General features: G+C 48.7%; 1 protein-coding gene across 9 annotated transcripts in view; it reads right to left on the reverse strand.

The window, feature by feature from the left end:
- Positions 1 to 19650, reverse strand: part of MCPH1 (microcephalin 1) — a 185880-nt gene that overhangs the window by 125986 nt on the left and 40244 nt on the right. For 8 of the 9 annotated variants that reach the window (XM_072950540.1, XM_072950535.1, XM_072950534.1 and 5 more), the window contains 2 exons: positions 11601 to 11638; positions 9218 to 9380 (listed from right to left, as the gene is read on the reverse strand). The exons of the other annotated variant lie outside the window; for it this stretch is intronic. In XM_072950540.1, coding sequence (XP_072806641.1) covers positions 9218 to 9380; positions 11601 to 11638 — 201 coding nt within the window. The remainder of the gene's footprint in view (positions 1 to 9217; positions 9381 to 11600; positions 11639 to 19650) is intronic. 9 annotated transcript variants of the gene reach the window in all.

Consider the following 19650-nt stretch of genomic DNA (forward strand, 5'->3'; position numbering starts at 1 on the left):
CCGGCCGTTCAGACTCCACGGAGCCTCTTCCCCAGCGAGTGCCAGTGGCATTTACGAGCTTCTGGGACATTCCCCAGACCTAGCCTTGGACGGGACGCGTCCACGGCCAAGTGGTCCAGAGCAAGTGTCTTTTTTCAATTTGGGGGTTCAGGCATTCTTTCTGTATGTAAAACTATGGGGACAGGATGTAGTAGTTGATTTTATAGCTCTTGCGGGGGATTAAGAAGTTATTTCCGTTGCAAGGCTAACGTGCGTTAAGTTCTCACTTTTGGCCCGCCTGCCACGAGCACCGCACAGGTTTAACTCTTAGCTCTCACACATCCTCCGGAGGACACCCCATCACTGGATCTGCTTCCTGGAGGAGGAACTGCAGCTCAGTGAGATGGAGCATCTGACCTAAGGCTGCCCGGCCGAACACCCCCGCACCCAGGCGACTCAGCACAGTCGATTCCCATTTTCTGGGGGATGGGGGTTCGCTTTAAACCCCCACATATGGGGGCAGCCAGGTAGCTCAGACCATTTATCCTGCACAGATCTTTTTGTTTCACGTTATCATCCTGCTGAGTCACAGCAGAGGCCTGGGTCTTGTCTGGTGCATCTTCCTCTATTTCAAGACAATTTTAGGGTAGGTGCACTGCTGACTTGGACGCTGGCAATGATGATGCTGACATAAGGGAAACACACGGGAGCTCCTACCCAGAACAAGCACGAGTGGACTGAAACGTGCGGGTCCGAGCTCCGCGTTTCCACTCTGCTCTCTAGCTGGGCAGCCGCCCCTTGATTCCCGTCTTCCTGGAAGTTGTGGGATGTATGAGACACTACAGACAAAATAGATGGACCTGTCAGAAGTCACATCTTGCAGCAAAAACTGTTAGATTTGAGGCGGTTGCTTTATCACTACTGAAAACCACCACGCGGGACATGAAATGTGTTGAACAGTAACTGAACACCCTCCCGCAATGTCTTGCTAGTGTCAGAACCCCAAGGAAGGCTCCCGGCTTCAGCACCACGACAGCTCGGCCAGTTCTGCCTTTGCCCCTGTCTTGGGGGTCCACATAGCTGCCCCCCCACCGCCCCAGCGGGCCGGCCTTGCTCCAGGCCAGTGTGCCCACCAAGCACCACGCCAGACTGCACCAGGGAGGAGCATGAAAGGCTCGGGGCGGTTGGAGGCCCAGGGAAAACCACTCTATTCTTTCCGGAGGCATCTCCTCTGTAATTTTTTTTGGTGTTCTCCATTTCTGACCCATCTTCCTCCGCATTTACGATGACCAAACCTGTTCTGAAGACGAGAAGCCGTACAATGAGGCTGAGGCGCGGGCAGGACTCCTCCTGGGGCTCCGAGGGAGAGCCTGGTCCAGATCCTGCTTCGGCTTCGAGTGGCTGCTGGATGTCCTCGGTGCTCCTTGGCTTGCAGACACACCGCTGCAAGCTCTGCCCCCTCACGTGGCCTTCCTCCCTCCGTGTCTTTCTAAACTTTTTGAAAGCCTACCCTTACAGAATGCAAACCAATGAAAAGTCATCAACCTGGGACACAATAAACTACGTTACGTGGCCCTAATGGAGTTAATGCATTTGTACTCGTGGGAGCAGCAGAGCAGGGGCCCCACAAAGCCGTGCACAGGCAAGGCCCCAGAATCTGTGAATATGGTAGCTTCCACAGTAGCAGTGACTTTACGGGTGCGATGCAGTTAAGGACCTAGCGATAGGGAGAGACCCTGGTTATCCAGGAGGCCCCCGATCAGCCACAGGGTCCCTCCTAGTCAGTGAAGTCAGAGACATGAGGATGGAAGCAGAGGTCAGAGCGACATAACAGTTGGAGGGGGCAGCGAGCCCAGGAACGCGGGCGGCCTCCAGAAGCTGGGAAGGGCAGGAAACAATTCTCTCCTCGGGAAGGAAGGCAGCCCCGACACCTGGATGTGAGCCCGGGGAAACCCACTGTGGATACTGGCCTCTGAAACTGCAAGAAGGTAAATTCGTGGGTTGTTTCAGCTTCTAAATTTGTAGTCATTTGTTAGAGTGGCCAGAGGAAGCTAATTTAGTACCACGGGCCCTGAGGCAGAAGAAATTATTCACGGAGGTGCTGCCTCACACTCATTTGAGAAAATTGCCGCTGGCCGAGTGGTTGACCATCTGACAAGGTCCCATAGGTGCTACCCTCACTCAGTGCTCGGCTGGTGGGAGCTGGAGGGACCAGAGGCCGCGTGTGACACTGGCAGAGCCGCCCAGGCCGGATCCGTGGTTTGGGCATCTCCGGGCACTGGCGGGCAGCTGTCCCTGCACGGGCACCTCGCACGGCTTCACAACGCCTGCCTTGGCGTGCAGGAGGAAAGAGAGCCCCCACAAGTACCCCTCTTAAATCACTGCAGGGATCTTTGCTAAACTGTCTTCTCACCAACTGTTACGTCCAAGTCAACGGCCCCAGGATGGACTCCCTCCTCTCAGAACCCGCAGCCCGTCCATCCATCCGTGGAGGCCTTGGCCTCCTCCTTCATGACATCGTCTGAGCAGAGTGCGTCTGGCTGGCTCGTCCCCTCCTGCCGCCAAATGAGAGCTGCAGCCCCTCTTGCTGGGATACCAAGCCCAGCAGCAGGCCAGCCCCGACGCCACCCTGCTCCCCGCAGGGCGCTCCCCCACAGCAGCCACATCCCTTGAGAAACACTAGTCAGGGCTCACGTGTCCCAGGGTGTCTCATCCTGACATGAGGAACAGGGACTCCAGCACAGTTTCCGCCCCGATCTCGCTCTCCCCTGGCATCTTCTCTGCACAGACTCCCACCCAGCCTTCTTGTCATCCTCAAACACACGGATCCCACCAAGGGCTTCTGGCCCCGTGTAGCAGTCCGGCGCCCCCCAGTCTCGGTCCGCAGTACCAAGTTCATAGGGACTGTCCGGGAACGCCCACAGCCCCACACCTGGAGCCCCACACCTCGGGAGAAGAGGACCACCCTGCCCCAAGGAGGCTGGCTCACTGGCGGACAGCCCGCAGTCAGCGACCAGCGAGCGCCCTTGCTGACAATTCTGCTCATCCCAACACAACTCTGTATGAGTGCTAATAAGGAGTGCAAAAAAAAAAAGAACAGGCTAAACCGAGTTGTATTTTTAAAATGCCAACTCAGTATGGAAAAAGCAAGAGGTTGATTACCATGAAAATCAAGACAGTGATTCCTTTTAAAGGAATGGGGAGGGATTACCCAAGGGGCTTCTAGAATGTTGAGGGTTTTTTTCTTGGTGAGGGGAGGAGGTAATCAGACTTATTTACTTTCTAATGGGGATTGAGCCCAGGACATCTTGCACGCTAAGAGTGTGCTCTCCCACGGAGCTGTACCCTCCCCCCAGTGTCGATAATGTCCCTTCTCTCAGTTTGGGTGGCAGCCCTAAGCTGCCGGCTTTCTAGTAATTTGTTCAGCTGTACTGGCGTTTACAAACTCTGAGTGCGGCGCACTGCACAGCTGACTGAAGTGTGCAGTGGACACTGGTGACCTTGCCAAGAATAGTTTTGCTGTCCTGGAGCAGGTAGGAGCAAGATGGACTGAAAAGTGGACGGAAGCCAGGAAGAGGAGACAGACAGACAGGAATGTGTCAAGTTTTGCCGTGAAGGAGAGGAAAGGAAGAACAGATGGCAAGGAGAAATCCAGGGAACGTTATTTTTCTAGTTGAATTTTTTTTATGATACAAGAGATGTCTCAGCTTAAATGTCGGTGGGAAACCAGCAGAATAGAGACAGAAGTTGAAGACACAGGAGAAACATAAATCTGTTCAGCCCGCAGCAGGAAACCAAGGCGATGAAGTGTCAGTTCCGCCCGGCCCGCAAACATCTTACTCAGAAAGCCACACTAGATAGACCTTAAACATTTTTCCCATCGGTAAACTCCTGTGTGCGGACACGCAAGTGTGCATGCAGTGTGCTGTCTCAGCAGACGTGGAGATTCTACAACCACCACCACTCACAGAGCACAGGTCAGTCCCCACACCAGGAGTTCCCCGGGCCGGGTCTGCAGACAGACCCCCTCCCGCCCTTGTTCTGCGGGTTGTTGCGGACCCCTCCCCTCTTCCCCTTTCCCAGGGTAACACGGAAATGGGGTCTCGCGGTCCTCATCACATGACAGAATGCAACAGAGATGCGTCCAAGGTGCTTCCGTTACCGAGCGGCATTCCGGCGGACCAGCTGGGGGACATCACTGCTGCTTCCAGGTTGGGTGGCCAGAAGCAAAGCTGCTGCAAACACTCGCAGATTTGGGGGTGAGCGGAAGCTTTCATTTCTCTCGGTAAATACCTGGGAGCGGGTCGCTGGGTGGGACGGTAAGTGGACATGTAACTCCAGGTGAAGCCGCCAAACTGTTTTCCGGGGTGGCTGACCCCTCCTCCGCCCCCTGCGGCGTGGGGTCCAGGTTCTCTGCAGCCTCCCTTGTAGAGGACGCGTTTTTACGTGCTGTATCTTAGACTCTGGCCGTTCTACTAGACCGGGAGCTCCCGGTGTGGTTTTGAACTGTCCTTCTCTATGACTAACAGTGTTGACTACTTTTTAGGTGCTTTCTTGACATCTGCACACTTTTGAAAAGCGTTCAGAAAGGTTTTCTGGACAATTTTTGTTTGGGAAGTTCATTTCCTTCTTTTTGAGTGGAGAGTTCTTTGTATACTCTGGATATACATGCTTTATCAGATAAGATTTGCAAGCGTTTTCTCCTGGTCTCTTCAAAATGTTCTTCACAGAGTAAAACATTTTAATTTTGATGAAGTGTAACAATTTTTTCTCTTATATATGTTTTTGGTGTTATCTAAGAACTCTTCGTGTAAACCAAGGTCATGAAGACTTTTATCCTACGTTTACTAGTAAGAGTTTTACCATTTTCCATTTTAGTCTGTGATCCAGTTTGAGGTAAGTTCTGTGCACAACGTGATGCCATTGGGTCATTTTTTTCTGTGTGTACAAATGTCCAGTTGCTCCAGCACCATTGTCGAAGACTGTCCTTTCTCCAGTGAATGGCCTTCGCACCTCAGTCAAAACCAGTGGCCACGTGTGTCTGGATCTATTTCTAGACTCTGCATCTGCCCCATCACGCCTGTCCTTTTGCTGAGACCCCATCATCTTGATTACGGAAGTGTCCGAGGACACCCTGAAATCAGGTAGTGTTATACTTCCAACTATTTTTTTTACTTTTAAGTTCTATTTATTATACAAAAGCCACATACAATCATTGTAGGAAAGTTGGAAATTGCAGAAAAGCCAAAGAGGAGAATTACAATTACTCTGTTCCACCATCCACAGATAAAACTACTATTAACATTTTGGAGGATGTCCTCAGTCTTTTTTTTTTAATCTATTTTATGTACAGAAATATTTAGCTATATTTTTACAAAATAAAATGGTATCACATGATACACACTACTTTTATAATCTTTTTTAACGTTCAAAGAGCATTTTTCTTTCTAGTCAAATGCTCTGTGTGACTTCTAAGGGTTGTGTGATGCTCTGCTGTCTGGGTGGGGGTACAGTAACTCACTTCAGCAATCCTCCATTGCCAGTGTTCAACACAGCAGAAAAGAAACGAATTCCCAATCGGTTGCTTTCCACTTTTCCTTACTGCAATGCTGGGATGAACACCGAATAACTGAATCTCCAATTACTTCCTATGCAGGATTACCACATCCAAGGCCATGGACATTTTAGGATGTTGGATGCACATCACGAGACTGCCATCAGGGAGGCTGGACCACTTTGAACCCCTCCTGCAGCATGTGGGGCGTCGTCTTAGTCCTTCTTTGCAGTAACTGCGTCTCATTTTTCCCGTTACTGTGTGCCACGGGAGGAATGGTTTGCCTTTCATGAATTACTGAGGAAGCACACTTTGTCCATGTGGCTTCCTTCATGAATTGTCCTGTCTGTCCTTTCACAACCAGCCCCTGCTCCGTGAGGCCGCTCATATGAAAATCACAGGGTAGGAACAGGGGGATGACACCTGGATGTGACCCACATTTGAGGGAAACAGAGAAAGAAGTGGGTGGCTGGACACTGGTCCCTGATGGTGGCTGGCTGTCGCCCCGCCCCCAGGGTGCCCCTGCCCTCCATGGGCCCTGGGATCCTCGGCCTGGTCCTCCACTGTCCTCTTCCTGCCTCCATGAGCCCAGCTGCACCCCCTCATTTCTGCCCCATGATGGGTGAGGATGGCGGCCCACACACCCAGGGCTGGAGGGGGACCCTGTGGCCAGTGAAGCAAGGAGGGGAGAAAGGACAGAAGCAATGTCCAGGGACAGAGCCATGTCTGCAGCCCAGAGTGGACTCGGTCTGCCCACACCTTGGCCATGGTCCCACACACTCCTAGCGCAGGCTGCAGAAGGCTGGGCTCAGTGACCTGCTTGCCCCTAAATCTCCCCGTTTCTTGTAACTGGAGAATAGCACCCAGCTCCCTACACACCTCCTGTCCCCAAACAGAGCAAACAGCTTCCTGCAGCCCCTGAACTGGGTCACGTCAGGCAGGGAGCCTGGGCCAAGGCTGAACCCCGCCATAGACCGAGCCCGAGTGAGGCCGGGTCAGGAGCTGCAGGGGAGGTTACACTGCCTGGTGCCCCAGAGCGGGGCACATCCCACGACCCCTCTCCCCTGGCTGCTGCAGGGGAGACTTTCCTGCCTGCACAGGCCTAACCTGGGCCGCACACTCCACCCTGGAAAGTGAGGCGTGCAAAGAAAGCGAGTGGGGCGGCTGGAACCCACAGAGGCCGCGTCCTGCTGTGGGGGGCAGGAGAGCCCGGAGCCCCTCTGCAGCACACTGGGATTGAGCTCCCACCAGCCTGGTGCACTGTCCATCCCCTGCAGCCCCCAGGGTCACGGTCAGGGATGGGGTGCTGTGTTCCCACCCGCAGTGGGGGAGCGCCCGGCTCTGAGTCTGCACACTGGCTCTCCCTTCCTCGGGCAGGCTCTGCGGGGTGACTGCCCATCTCACAGGTGGAGAAGCTGACACAGGGGTCAAGGGTCCCACACTCAGGTGAGTATTTCTGAATCTAGATTCTGGGCTAGACTGAGGAAATACAGGGAACGCTCAGAGCAGGGGAAGGCATGCTCAGATGGGAGTCCCAGGGTGACCTCCTCCCTGAAGAGGAACTTGCTTTAGGACTTCGCCTGGGGAGGCCCACAGGAAGGAACGGAGGGCAAGAAAGGAGGGTGGGAAGGACATCGGCTGAGGGGGAGGCGGAGTTTTGGAGGAGGCAGGGCCCTGCCTTCCCTGGTCAGCCAGGCTGTCTAATCCGAAGGTGCTCCCTCCTGCCGATCAGCCTGGGTGAAGCTGTGCAGGGGGGCAGGGTCCCTTCCCAGGAGGTATCACCCCACCGCTGTCAGCCCTTCCCGGCCCCGGGTCTGTCACGTCCCGACCAGGGAAAGCAGCCCCTCCGCCTGGAAGTCAGCGGCAGAGGCACACGCCCCCAGCTCCGCTCTCTCGCAGAGCTGTCTCGGCTACGCTGCTCCTTCTCCTCCACACAGACACCTCAGCATCAGCTTGTCTCTGTGGTCTGTGATTTTGAGGGGGGATGCTTTAAGTCTGTACATCATTTTGGGGAGGAGTGGCACTGTAACTCCATTTGTCTTCCAATCCATGCACATAGCATGTCTCTGTTGTTTTAAATCGGTGTTTTGTCGTTTTCAGTGCACGGATCCTGCACACACTGTTATGTTAGATTTATACTTCAGCATTTCAACGTTGACCTTGTATTACTGTAGCCTTGGATCCCAACGATTTGCTGAACTCACTTATTACTTCTGAGAGCTTTTTGGTAGATTTCTGGCAATTGTCTACACAGACGATCACGCTGTCCAGGAACGGAGGCAGCCGCACTTCTTCCCCTCTAACCTGAATGCCTTTCATTTTGTTTTCTTGCCTTATTGCACTTACACTTAATCCATTCACTTCTGTGACCGGGTTCCAGATTCCTCCCCTTTGGGCAGGGAGGTCCAGGTGGGGAGTCCCCTCTGAGCAACCAAAGTGTGTTAAGTACCATGTTTTACTTCCTGCCTCACTCACAGACAGTGCTTAATCCTGGAGAGCGGTTCACCCCACACACAGTTACCAGAAGTTAAATTTGCATTGGGTTCTGTTTCTGTGTGATTGGTGGGAGACCCTTGGCAGGATGCTGAGCAGAAACAGGGCAGCAGTAAACGCCAGTCCTCACGTCCGTCCTCTCTGCCGGCTCTAAGTTCCAGAAGGACAGGTTGGGTACAGAATCAAGTACAGCTGCACGTCCTCATGGCAGACAGAGAACATCTCTTCCTCTGAAACACGGTGGAAGGAAGAGGTGGCTGATAAAGAGACAGAGACACTGTGAGCCGGGAAGAAAGCAAACAGGCTGTTCACTCATGGAACCTGGAGTTATTCATGACCCTCATACAAGTAAATGTGGATCAGTGCTAACACATAATTAGGGGAGGAAACCCCCAATTGCCGCCTGTGCAAATAGTGCTTTTGGGGAGAATTTCAAGCTTTTCCACTTCACGACTCTAAGCACTCACGTCTCAAACCTGTTGTACTGGGCGATGCAGAGTTAAATCACGACCTGAGAAAAAGACCACTGTCATTCTTAAAAGTACACCTGTAGTTTGTTTGCATATTATAATTCAGCTTAGGGGGAGAAGGAGGGAGGGTGGACACTTAGCAGAATCAAAACAGCAACACACGTAACAGACAATGCAACCCGTATCAGACGGCAACGGAAGAGACCACAGGTTGGGGATCCAGGTGAAAACAGAAAAAGTAACAATTGCAATTTCAAGAATAATGAAAACAATGACTAAAAAAACTACAGTCAATTCACAGAAATAAGGGCAAGTGATGCTAGATAGACATGCGTAAGATAAAGCCTATCCAAATAGGATTAAATGAGCATGTTTCACCCTAAGTAAATCCATCTGTAAAAACAATCACTGAATTCTTTTGGCTTTTTAAACCACCGCCAGCATAGGTCACATTGTTTCTTGGTCAAACGCAGAAGAGAGTGCATTTGACTGTGAGAACACGCGTTCTGCCTTTCCAGTCCAAGTCTGCGCCAAGCTTCTTTCTGCCTGCGGCTGCGAGCTCTTTGCACGGAAGGCACCCACCCGTCCTCCGGGGACCGGCCGTGGCTGAAGGACGGGAGCCCGAGGAGGGACCCCGAGCCACCACCAGCCGGCCAACCCTGTGTGGATGCCCCGTTTCAGGCCCCGAAACCCCGCGTATTCTGCCGGCACGGCTGCTTACCCACTCGAACGAGAGGACCCAGCAGCCTCGCGCGATGCCCAGCAGCACGTTCAGGGTGCGGCGCGGCTTCCCCACCAGCACGTGCGTGGTGCTGCCACACACCTCCCGGGCCAAGGAGAAGCCCTTCAGTTTATTCACCACCTGGACGACGACATTCTGCTTCCTATCAAACAGGAAGAAAAGTCAGCACGGAGGACGTGTTTCCTGTCCATCAACATCAAGGTCATCACACTCAGTTTAAAAAAAAAAAAAAAAAACTACAAAAAAACTCTACATTGATTTTTGGCTTTGGTGCTCCTGTCAATTTCTTTGCAACCCATGACCTGAAATTCACGGAAACAGAACATTTCAGATCTTGACTCCAACGGTCTATTCTAACGGCTGAGAAAACCATGGCCCCAAGGCTGTAAGTCGCTCCCCCAAGTGCCTGGGGTTGAGGGGGCCGCCAGCATCCCACACCCGATCTCCTGACACCACCCAGCTCTTCCCACCACGGCAATTATTTACTTCTGAGTCCTCCGTGAGCCAGTGTGTGCGTGGTCAGGACCAAGCCTCTCACTATTTTGAAAACAAAGCTTCTCACTTATTTTGAAACGTAATATTTATCGAGAGTCAACCACATAATTTTTCTAAGAGGGTAAAAAAGCCCTATTGATTAAATTGTCAAATGGAATCTCAAGGCAAATCTGGAATCTCAGAGGGGCCTTAATTACACAAACCTCATCATTGTCATCATCGTTTTGCTTCTGGTCTGTCATTCCCTCAGTGCCTCAAGTACCTTTTTTTTTCTTTTTAAGTGTTATTCCTAACTTCCTTCATTTTTCCTCTCTTCCTTTTACGATCACCTCTCTATGCCTTCTGTTCTCTCTTCCCTTCCTCTCTCCTGGCAAGTTTAGGAGATTCCCGGTAAACACAAACAACAGGCAGGCTCCCTGAGCTGCACTACAATGTACACAGTCAGGAAATAAACTGTCCTCTCCAAAAACTGTACTACAAAGGCAAGGAGCTGGTTCTTGCCCATGCTGACGCAGACTGTCTCTCACAAACCCCTGTCCACTTCATGGCATTTCTTATTTTTATCACCAATGATCCTGGTTTGTCCATCACAGGACCCATTTCTTCAGTTGCACAATGAAGGCTTGACCTCTATCCTGTGTGACGTTCTCAGGGATCCCCAGGGCATGGAAGATGGATGAGTCAAGATTGGGCCCCATCACCACTTCAACCAGGGGGGCTGTGCTTGTTGGAAAATATTAAATTTGGGGGAACATAAGGCAAAAAGAAGTGAAACCCTCTAACCCAGATGCTCTCTTCCCGCATGTCTGTGACTCTCATCCCATGTTTGGCAGCAGCCAGCTATTTCTGGATGTGCTGATCAGTAACAAGCATCTTTTCAAGACAAGGCTCACTGAATGCAGTCTCAGAACACTGAGGTCTCGCTCCCAATTTCAGACAAGAAGTACACATGGGGCAAGAAAGACTAACAAAGAAAATATGGACTAAATAGTCCAATTCTCAAACCTTTGATTGAGCAGATAACTAGCTATTAAGTTCTTTTTTAAATTTAATTTTAAAACATAGACTTTAAAAAATACTTGTATTCAATATTCGTTTCTGTATTAGACTATTCAGGATGTCCAATATATTTCACAAGACAGTTATAAAAACTGAGTGTCTCCCTTCTCACTAGGAAATGTTGGGTGTTTGAATTATCAGTCCCTTTAATGCCAAGCCACGACGGGAGAGGGACTTTGCTACAGAAAGTGTTGGGAGCGTGCACTCTTTTCGCAGCCTATTTTTCACTGAAATGTCCCTGTGTTTTAATGAACTTCTTGAAACCCTTAAACTTAGGATTGATGTATAAAAAAAACTTTTCCCCTTTAAACAAGAATTCAAAAATCTGTTGCAAAGAATATGGCACCATATTTGTGTTGGATGTGCCATATTGTGCAAAATGTCTAAGGAAGACGTCAAGAGCCCGTCAGCAAGCTATGAACTCTCCTGCAACGTGCAGAGAGCTGCTTTAATATCACCAAAAATGTTTCTTTAAGACCTTTAAGGGAAATGCTGCAGCCAGTGATGCTCCACTTACAGGTGGGGGTGGTGGACACGCAGAGCCATTAGGTGTGAACCAGGCAAGAGGAACAGCAAATACCATAATGCCTCGTCATGCCTCTGAACCACTCAGAAGGTCTTCAGTGCTAAACTCCTCAACCACCTCTGTTATTTCCAGTGATCCTCTAACTCCAATGTTAATTACACACAGAAACAGCGACACACCACAGCTCGAGGAGCTGCCCAGAGAGCCCGGCCGCACAGTGTGCGAACGAAAAGTCTAAAATTTTACATTGAGTAGAAAGTTTTCAAAACAACGCGTACTTACTCAGATGGCATGCTCGTCATGACTAATGTTCTTGTTGGCTAGAGATTTCAAAAGAGAAGGAACAAAAAAACAGTCAAAAATGTAAAAAATATTTTTCCCACAGAAATAAACTTTAATACGTTTTTCTGAAAAATTACATCACTTAAAAATAAACATTTAAGTATATATCAGAGGGAAAAAAAACCCCTTTATATTCCTAGAAAAAAAAACAGCCCAGGAGATAGAAACCCAGATATTGTCCCCAAACCAATCCAAAATAATCCAGGACAGGAAGTAGAGGAGGAAAACAGAAACGCTTCCCTCCGGAAGTCCATCTAGCAGTTAGAGAGCAGACCCTTTCAAGGAAGGAGAGGGTGAGAAAGGCATTTTTTGTTTCGCAGGCTTAAAAACCATTTTTCCTAAGGCTTCTGGGCAACCGTATTCTGTCTCAGACACAGGTACACAGTCATGCTTAAGCTTCTGTTATCTGAGTCAAGCAAATTCCTTAAGCCCTTGCATACAGAGCACAGGTAATGGGACTGCTTACTTATGTGTTGGCATCTCCTATTAATTGGAATTCTAAATTTTTTTTAAAATAAAAACTTTAAAATACTTTTTACTTGTATAAGGAATACACACTGATGGCAAAAAATTAAATGCTTTAGAAATCTACAGTTAGACACACAAACCCCCCTGGAGCTCCACCAGCCGGAAACGACTACTGTTTAATAATAATTTGGTGCATGTTAAGCCAAAGCGAATGTGAACACACATCACTCACACACTCTTCAGCTCGTGTGATGTATTCAAATGTGACCAGCTGCTCAGTGTAACCACAAACTCACCATCACACACGTCCTGGTGTCCTGAGTGAATGAGGAGGAGGAACCAAAGGCGCCCGAGGGACCCCAGGGGACACAGTGGCAGGACTGAAGGGTGTGCCCCTCGGGTGTGCTGAGGGGAGGTGGAGGAAGAGGCCACACAAATCAAAAAGACTCAAAGGAAGAATGGTGGGAAGCGCAGGTGCGCTCGTGGCCGGGCGCGGCCACCCTGCCCTCTGGTTTCCCCCCAGAGCGTCCTCCGCTGGGTCTCCCCTGTCTCAGATCCGACTGGAACGTCCTCAGCACAGCTCCTGGGCAGAGTCTGGAGACCAGCCTCTCATCATCGAGTGAGATCCTGACTGCAGCTAATCCCGGGTTTCCGTGTCGTCCTCGGATGAACACGACACAGGCCTAGTGGTGCGGCCCCAGGTAGAACCCAAGAGGAGGCCGTTCCAAGGCGTCTACTTCTGTGGAACCATCTCAAAGAAGCCTGTAGGACTTTCTCCGTGGGAAGTGCCCATTTCTAGACTGAAGGGAGGAGGGAGCAGGAAGAGGAAAGCCTCTTGACTTCTGCGATGCTAGGCTTCTCCGTGACTCACCCTCGGGTTGTTTTTCTTCCTCCTCTCCACTTACCCCCAGGCGACCCTCACACTGGCTGCGTGCACCAGCAACACGTGACCACCCCCAGTTCCACATCCTAGCGCACCACCTGCTCCCCGATGCCCAGACGCAAAAATCCTACTGCCTGCCTGGCATCCTCATCCAGAGGTCTGATAAGGATCTTAAATGTGACGTGTCCAAAACTAAGCTGCTGTTCTAGGCAGGCAATCAGGCAAGAAAATGAGAAACAGAAGACACCATAGAAACTATCTATTCACAGATGAGAAGGCCTTACACGCAGAAAACCCTAAAGAATCCATAAAAACCGTTAGAACTAACAAAAGAATTCAGCAAAGTTGCAGGCACAAAATCAGCTGTACTCCTATACATTAGTAATGAACAATCAGAAAAGGAAGCCGAGAAACCAGTTCCCCTCACACAGCATCAGAAGTGGCCTGCAGCAGCTGAAAAGACGCTCCACACCACTAGTCAGTCAGCTGGGAAACTCAAACCAAAGCCCGAGGAGCTATCCCTCACAGTACCTCCACGTGCTCTATGGAGTGGAGTAAAATTTCTGTACACAAAATTCAACGTACCTTTCCTCCGCTTAGAATGCTATCACTCCTGGAGAATATTTTATAACTGTCAATTTCACAAAAAGAAGCACAATGAATAGAATCAGATGCTAGCATAAGACTACCCAGAATAAGACTGAAATTCGGGACATCTTTGTGCAGCTCACGTGTTCGTGATTTTGTATTTGACAGGCCACTTGGCCTTTCCTGACCTCATGTGTCTCATCTAAGAAAAAAGACAATGAATTACTCCCAGGGTGCTATACGATTAATAATTCTGTTGAAAGCAAATATTAATCCTAGCAGTTTTGTAAATTATGACCCTCACGGTATGTAATTCCGTGAGAATGCAAGCCATTTTTAATTGAGTCATTTATCTACGTACCCCTGGCTGGATGTCACGTTTCACTGCAGGTAATAAAAACGGGGAGCAAGTTCGGCCCCTTCACTCCCTGCTAGTAACGGTCACCGGACCCTCCTCCATCCGCACCACAGAATTTTTAGGTGAGGTGACAGTCACAGAGCACAAATCTAATAACAGCCAGTAAATCTTGTTTAATATTACTGGAAAAGACCAAAAGGGACAAGCCAACATTTATTAGAACCAAACGTATTCAGTGTTGAAAAGTGAAGGGGTCCTTGAGGACTGAGACCTGGATCTTCCTGTCCTGCAAGGCACATTCCCATTCTATGGAACGCTGACTCTCCACCACAAGCCTGAACTTTACCTGAGCCCTGAGCCCCAGAACCTAGAACAGCGGTCAGGAAACCGCCCCACTCTCTTCTGTTCTTAGAAAAACACAACTGAAAGGGCTGCCTTCTCCTGCCCCCAAGAGAGGCCCCACCACGCTCCTCCTCGGTGACTCAGAAGAGACCACCTCCACCCTCTGCGTGCTTCCAACTTGCTGGCGGCCCCTTGTCTACCTGCCTCCCCAAAGCCCCAGACCCCTCCTTTCCTCTGAGACGTTCCTCGTTGATGGATGGGCCCCTCCTACAACCGTCTGAGCAGAAAGGCCTCTTACTTGTCTCGTGCATTCTGTCACGTGGTTCTGGAGCAGTGACTGGATGGGGCTGGCCCTGATTCCCCACCCAGGTAACCAGGGCTGAAGGAGTCCCCGTGAGCCTTTCCTGAGCGGTGGTACAGGGTCCCAGCACTGAGTCCAGCTCCCGTCCCGAACTCCAGACTCTTGTCAGTTGACACCACGGTAAAAATTTGATTTTTATTCTTTCCAAGTATTCCCTTGGTTTCTGGTGCCAACTTTCTTGGTTTCATGGTCTGACCACTTGTGATCTCTGGTTCATAGTTCACACAGATCTTGACTTGGTTGCCTGAAAGATGACAGAGAATCTGCCTTCTTAGTTCTCTGTTTATTTTTCTACTTTCAGCTCAAAACTATTAAGAATTTCACGCCACCAGGGAGTAGATATCTGGACTGGGTTTTGTATTTCTGTGTTTATGCCATGAGAAATTTTGAGCCGTGAGTGAAATTTAAAATTGAAATTACAAGCTCTGGGTGGGTGTGGGGGTGGGTGTGTGTGGGATGGTGTGGGATGGTGTGTGTGTGTGTGTGCGTGCGTGCGTGCGTGCGTGTGTGTGTGTATGTCTGTGTCTCTGTGTATTCCTATAAGACAGAAAGGCCATTCTCTCTCATCCTGAGATGGTGTTACCAGTTGTTACTATAAAATTTCTTAAAGAAGCTCTTGACTTAGAAATAATTACCTATAAGCTCAATATTCCTAAAATTCCCAGATACTAACAAAACTGAATTCCCTGCATTTTAAACAGTGCTTTAAAAAAAAGTATTCTTTAAAAAAATGTGATTCCCTTGTGTTTTTTTAAATTGAGGTAGAGTTGATTTATAATATTGTATTCATTTCAAGTTATAACAGTGATTCAAACTTTTTACAGATTCTATTCCATTTAAAGGTATTATAATACGTTGGCTACAGTCCCTGTGCAGTACAGTATATCCTTGCAGCTCATTTACTGCGCGGCTGATACCTGGCTCACAGGGCTCGCAGACGTACAGCTGAGAAGGGAGGTCCCTTTTCAGCAAGCCCTAGAACTACAGGATATGGTGGGGGACTCAGAAGAAAGGAACTCATCCACATTCATAAGCGCTACAGGTGAAATGTGACAGCAAGCTCTTGGCTTGGCTTCCTCACCCCAAGAGGCTTTTAAAAGTGCAGTCTAAGATTCCTTATGAAAACGTCCACAAATCAAACCCAAGGCCCAGGTGGTAATTACCTTTCTTGCTGCACCTATGTAAACACATCTAAGAAGGCCAGCCTGACTTTGTGATCATAAGTAATCTTTCTTTGATTATTGGGGGAGGGACTACAGGAAAAAAAAAATCTGTTTCTGTGGGAAACTATGCACTGTTTACAGCACACCATTCCAGGACTTCAGATTCTAGCCCTGTTCCCTGAGTTATATTCTGTGCCTCTTTGCGCACTGCGTGGAACTGACAGATGCGAAAATTCTGCTTCGTCCTTTAGAGATTTCCCTGACTTCCTTCACCTCTACAGGAAGACCAGTTTCCATCTCCACCTGCCTGTTGGCCCAGATCCTGTTACCTTGCCCAAACTGCCGATCCTTAGCAAATTTCCAGTTCTTCTGGTTTCCTTCCATATCTGGCTGTCACCCCTCACTCACCACTTTAGAACTTCCAGAAAGTGCTTTTCCCTCAATCAAGCACAGCATTTCACATCCGTAAGTTGTCCCTCCAGGGTCAGTGGATTCCTTCACGTGATGACCTCTCAGAGCGTTGCTCTGATTACCTTTCGGTGTCGTATAGCTGTATTTGGACAAGTGTTTTCTTTTTAAGGAACAGAGTGCTATGTTTTCTTTTTTTAATGAACAACAATGTTCAAAACATAAAAGGGCTGTTTTCCTTCTTTCTGTAATGGGCGTTCTACGACTGAAGCCCTGAAATGCTTAACTGTGTACGTAGATGTGAACAGAGTAAGATCAGGAGTTCACATTTTATATCAATACATTGTGAATATGAGTATTTGGGAAATAGTCTAGTTGATTTTGTTTTAATTAGATCAAAGGGAGGGCAAATTAAACAAAGGTACCTGTTTTATTAGTGATAAAAGAGAAACACTTTAAAAATAAAACATTCTTTGAAATGTTTCGGGTTTAGGTACCATTTCGTAAGTAAACAGTGGAAATGCTTCTCCTGAGAAAAGAAGTGAGGAGGTGACGCACACACTCGCCAGTATTACTGATCTTGTTCACCACTAATGCAGGCTCACCTGGCCCACAGGCAGCGCCAGAATCGTGTGTGTGTGTGAACTTGGGCTGCTGGGAAAATAAAAATGAGCAAATCAAATATGACAAAAGATAAAGTCTGGGAACTGTCTTCAAATCACACCCTGAGGATGTTCTAGTACCCAGACCCCTGGCAGCCACATCACTTAGGTGTCTTTAGAAAGACAATCTGTGGATCCGAGAGACCCCCGTTTTTTTAAAAACAAGCAGCTCACAAGACTGTGCTTCGTTTTGCTGATGCCCTTTTTAACTGGATGATAAATTCTATGATCAAAAGCTGGGTTCACTGCAAAAAGTTGGTGCAAAAATCTTTAACTTTCTTACATGAATCTTTTTGTAGCTTAACTGCCCTTCCTTCTACCTTTTTTCCTTATGTGAAATTTGTTTTCCATTAGGGTTAGAGACTTAATATTCCGGTTGTTTAAAAAAAAAAAAAAAGAATACTTTTCTAAATGTCCTCAAATAATGCAGTAAGTGTGACCAGTAAAGCATCAGTATGTTTTGAATACTCACATATTGGATAAAGATAAATGTTTATAGTAAAAAAAAAAAAACCAAAGAGAAAATGTACATCTGAGTTATTCATTAATACCCAATTTGCTTAAACAAAAATACATGTATCACCTCACTTACTGAGATGCTTTATTGAAACACCCATCGGGTCTACACGTACACCCATCTCCTGGCCCTAAACGGGGGTGGGGGGGCGAAAGGCAATCATGCCCTAATGCAAGGAACACACTTATGGATGGAACGTCTGTGTCCCTCATCCCTTACAGACTCCTACTGAAATCCTAACCCCTGAGGTGACAGGACAAAGACACACACTGTCCCCTCCAGCCTTGGCCCTCGGGGCTCACAGCACACCTGCAGCCTCCTCCACATGCCTGATTCCCAGTCTCCCATCCCTTGTCCTGCCTTTGTATTAAGACTTCACCTGAGGACAGTGAAAAATCCCAGAAACAAAGAAAAAAGCTGCCATCTGATCAATGTTGAGGAAGACCTCAGTGCCTTTTTCTAAATGAACAGAATTAGGTAACAACTAGTGGATTTATTTAGAAGTAAAAAGCAGAAGACACTTCTGCAGCAAAATAGCACAGCATAACTTCAACAGAAAAAAAAGTTTTTGGAACTGAAATTCACTGATAACGAAGACCAGAGTAAGAAGCGCCCGGGACCGGGCTGCCCCGGCTTCACAGCCATTGTGTGTTACACTGACTCACCACTGACATATTAACGAAATCTCAACTCGTATCCAAAAGCCACAAAAGCATATGCCAAAACCTATTTGAAATGCCTCCTATTTTATTTTCTAACAGTCTATAATAATGCCTCATTGATTTTGAGTTGTGGTTTTATCTGTCACTCTCGCATTTAACTCCTTTCCGTCTGAATAATGCTATTTTTATTTCTTTTTTTGAAACTACTAATAGCCAATAATTCATATCCCTAAGTATTATTTGGAAAGCAATAACTCTGAAACCGAGGAGAGCGAGCTGAATAGACTTAAAGAGAAGTAATAAATATCTTGTGATTGGAGAGGACATCACTGCTCCTCCAGAGAAGATGTGAAAAACCTGCTTGGGAAAACCACCCACGTTTAAGTGGAGTCCAGCCTTTGGACGGATGCTCACTGCTACGCATCTCTGAATGTGGACATCCTGTCAGATCTTAGGAACATAACAAACGCTGCAACGTGTCCCTTGTCCAAACATCTCTCTGATGTCAGTGGAAAGAAGCCGTGAGATTGGCAGGCCCCTTCCCGCTTCCTCTCTTGGGTTCGCTCTTTGGCCTGGTCCCCAGGCTGCACGGTTAGTTCCCGGGGACACGTCCAGCCGTAACAAAGCTCTGAGGGGCAGGGCGGCTTTTCTTCCCAGGGCCGTCTCAAGTGAGGGAACACTTTTTCCAGAAACCTCCCAGTAAGACTTCCCTCCGCATCTCATTGGGCAGAAGTGAGTCATGTTCCCAGACTAATGACTGCTAAGAGAAACAGAGTGACCGCGACTAGCTTGGAGCAGAGGTCTGAGAACAGAGTGGGTGCAGGATGGCGGGTGGGGCAGGGCTGAGGGGTGCAATCGACACTCGGGCACGAGCGCCTCCCTGGGCAGTGGCCGCTCAGCGAAGAATGAGCATTTACATGGGTTGGGGGGTCATGGGGCTGTGTGTCTTCCCCTCCCAAAGGACCTGTTTTGTTGGGTTTTTAAAAGATTCAGGTTCGCTACTTCAGCAAGTTACTTGTTTGTTTGGGTTTTTGCTTATCTTAAAGAGATGAACTGGATATTTGTAAGCCAGGTTACCATGGTTTACTGTCATTTGGCTAACATCCCCCAGATGCCATACTTAGCAAGCTGGACCTTAGAAACCAGCAGCCGTGACTACCTGCATTTGGAACATGCGTCTCGAATCCGCCCTGGGCACAAATGCCCTGCAGCAGATGGTCGAAGGGCTTCTTGGAGTTTCCTCTGTCTCTGGCCCCTCCCGGGGGTGGGGGCGGGAAGGACTACCCTGGCCTCTACCTTTACGTGGCCCAACACGACCACCGAGGCTCACGAGAAAGGACGTGGCACCGTCCTGACAGGCCCTCAGGCCCACCACCTCCAGAACAAGACACACTTGGCAGTTTCTGAAGCACACATTTTATAGTGCACACAATGTCAGTCACTGAACACAGAAAACACAGTAAAAAAAAAATGGAGCTCTTTGAAGATTCTTTTTTCATGTTTTCTATCTAAATATTTTTTGCTCATACCCAACAGGAGAAAAACAACACGCTGACCGAGCCAAAGCTGTCGCTCCAC

The sequence above is a fragment of the Vicugna pacos genome, chromosome 26 (genome assembly GCF_048564905.1).
Source record: "Vicugna pacos chromosome 26, VicPac4, whole genome shotgun sequence".
NCBI lineage: Eukaryota > Metazoa > Chordata > Mammalia > Artiodactyla > Camelidae > Vicugna > Vicugna pacos.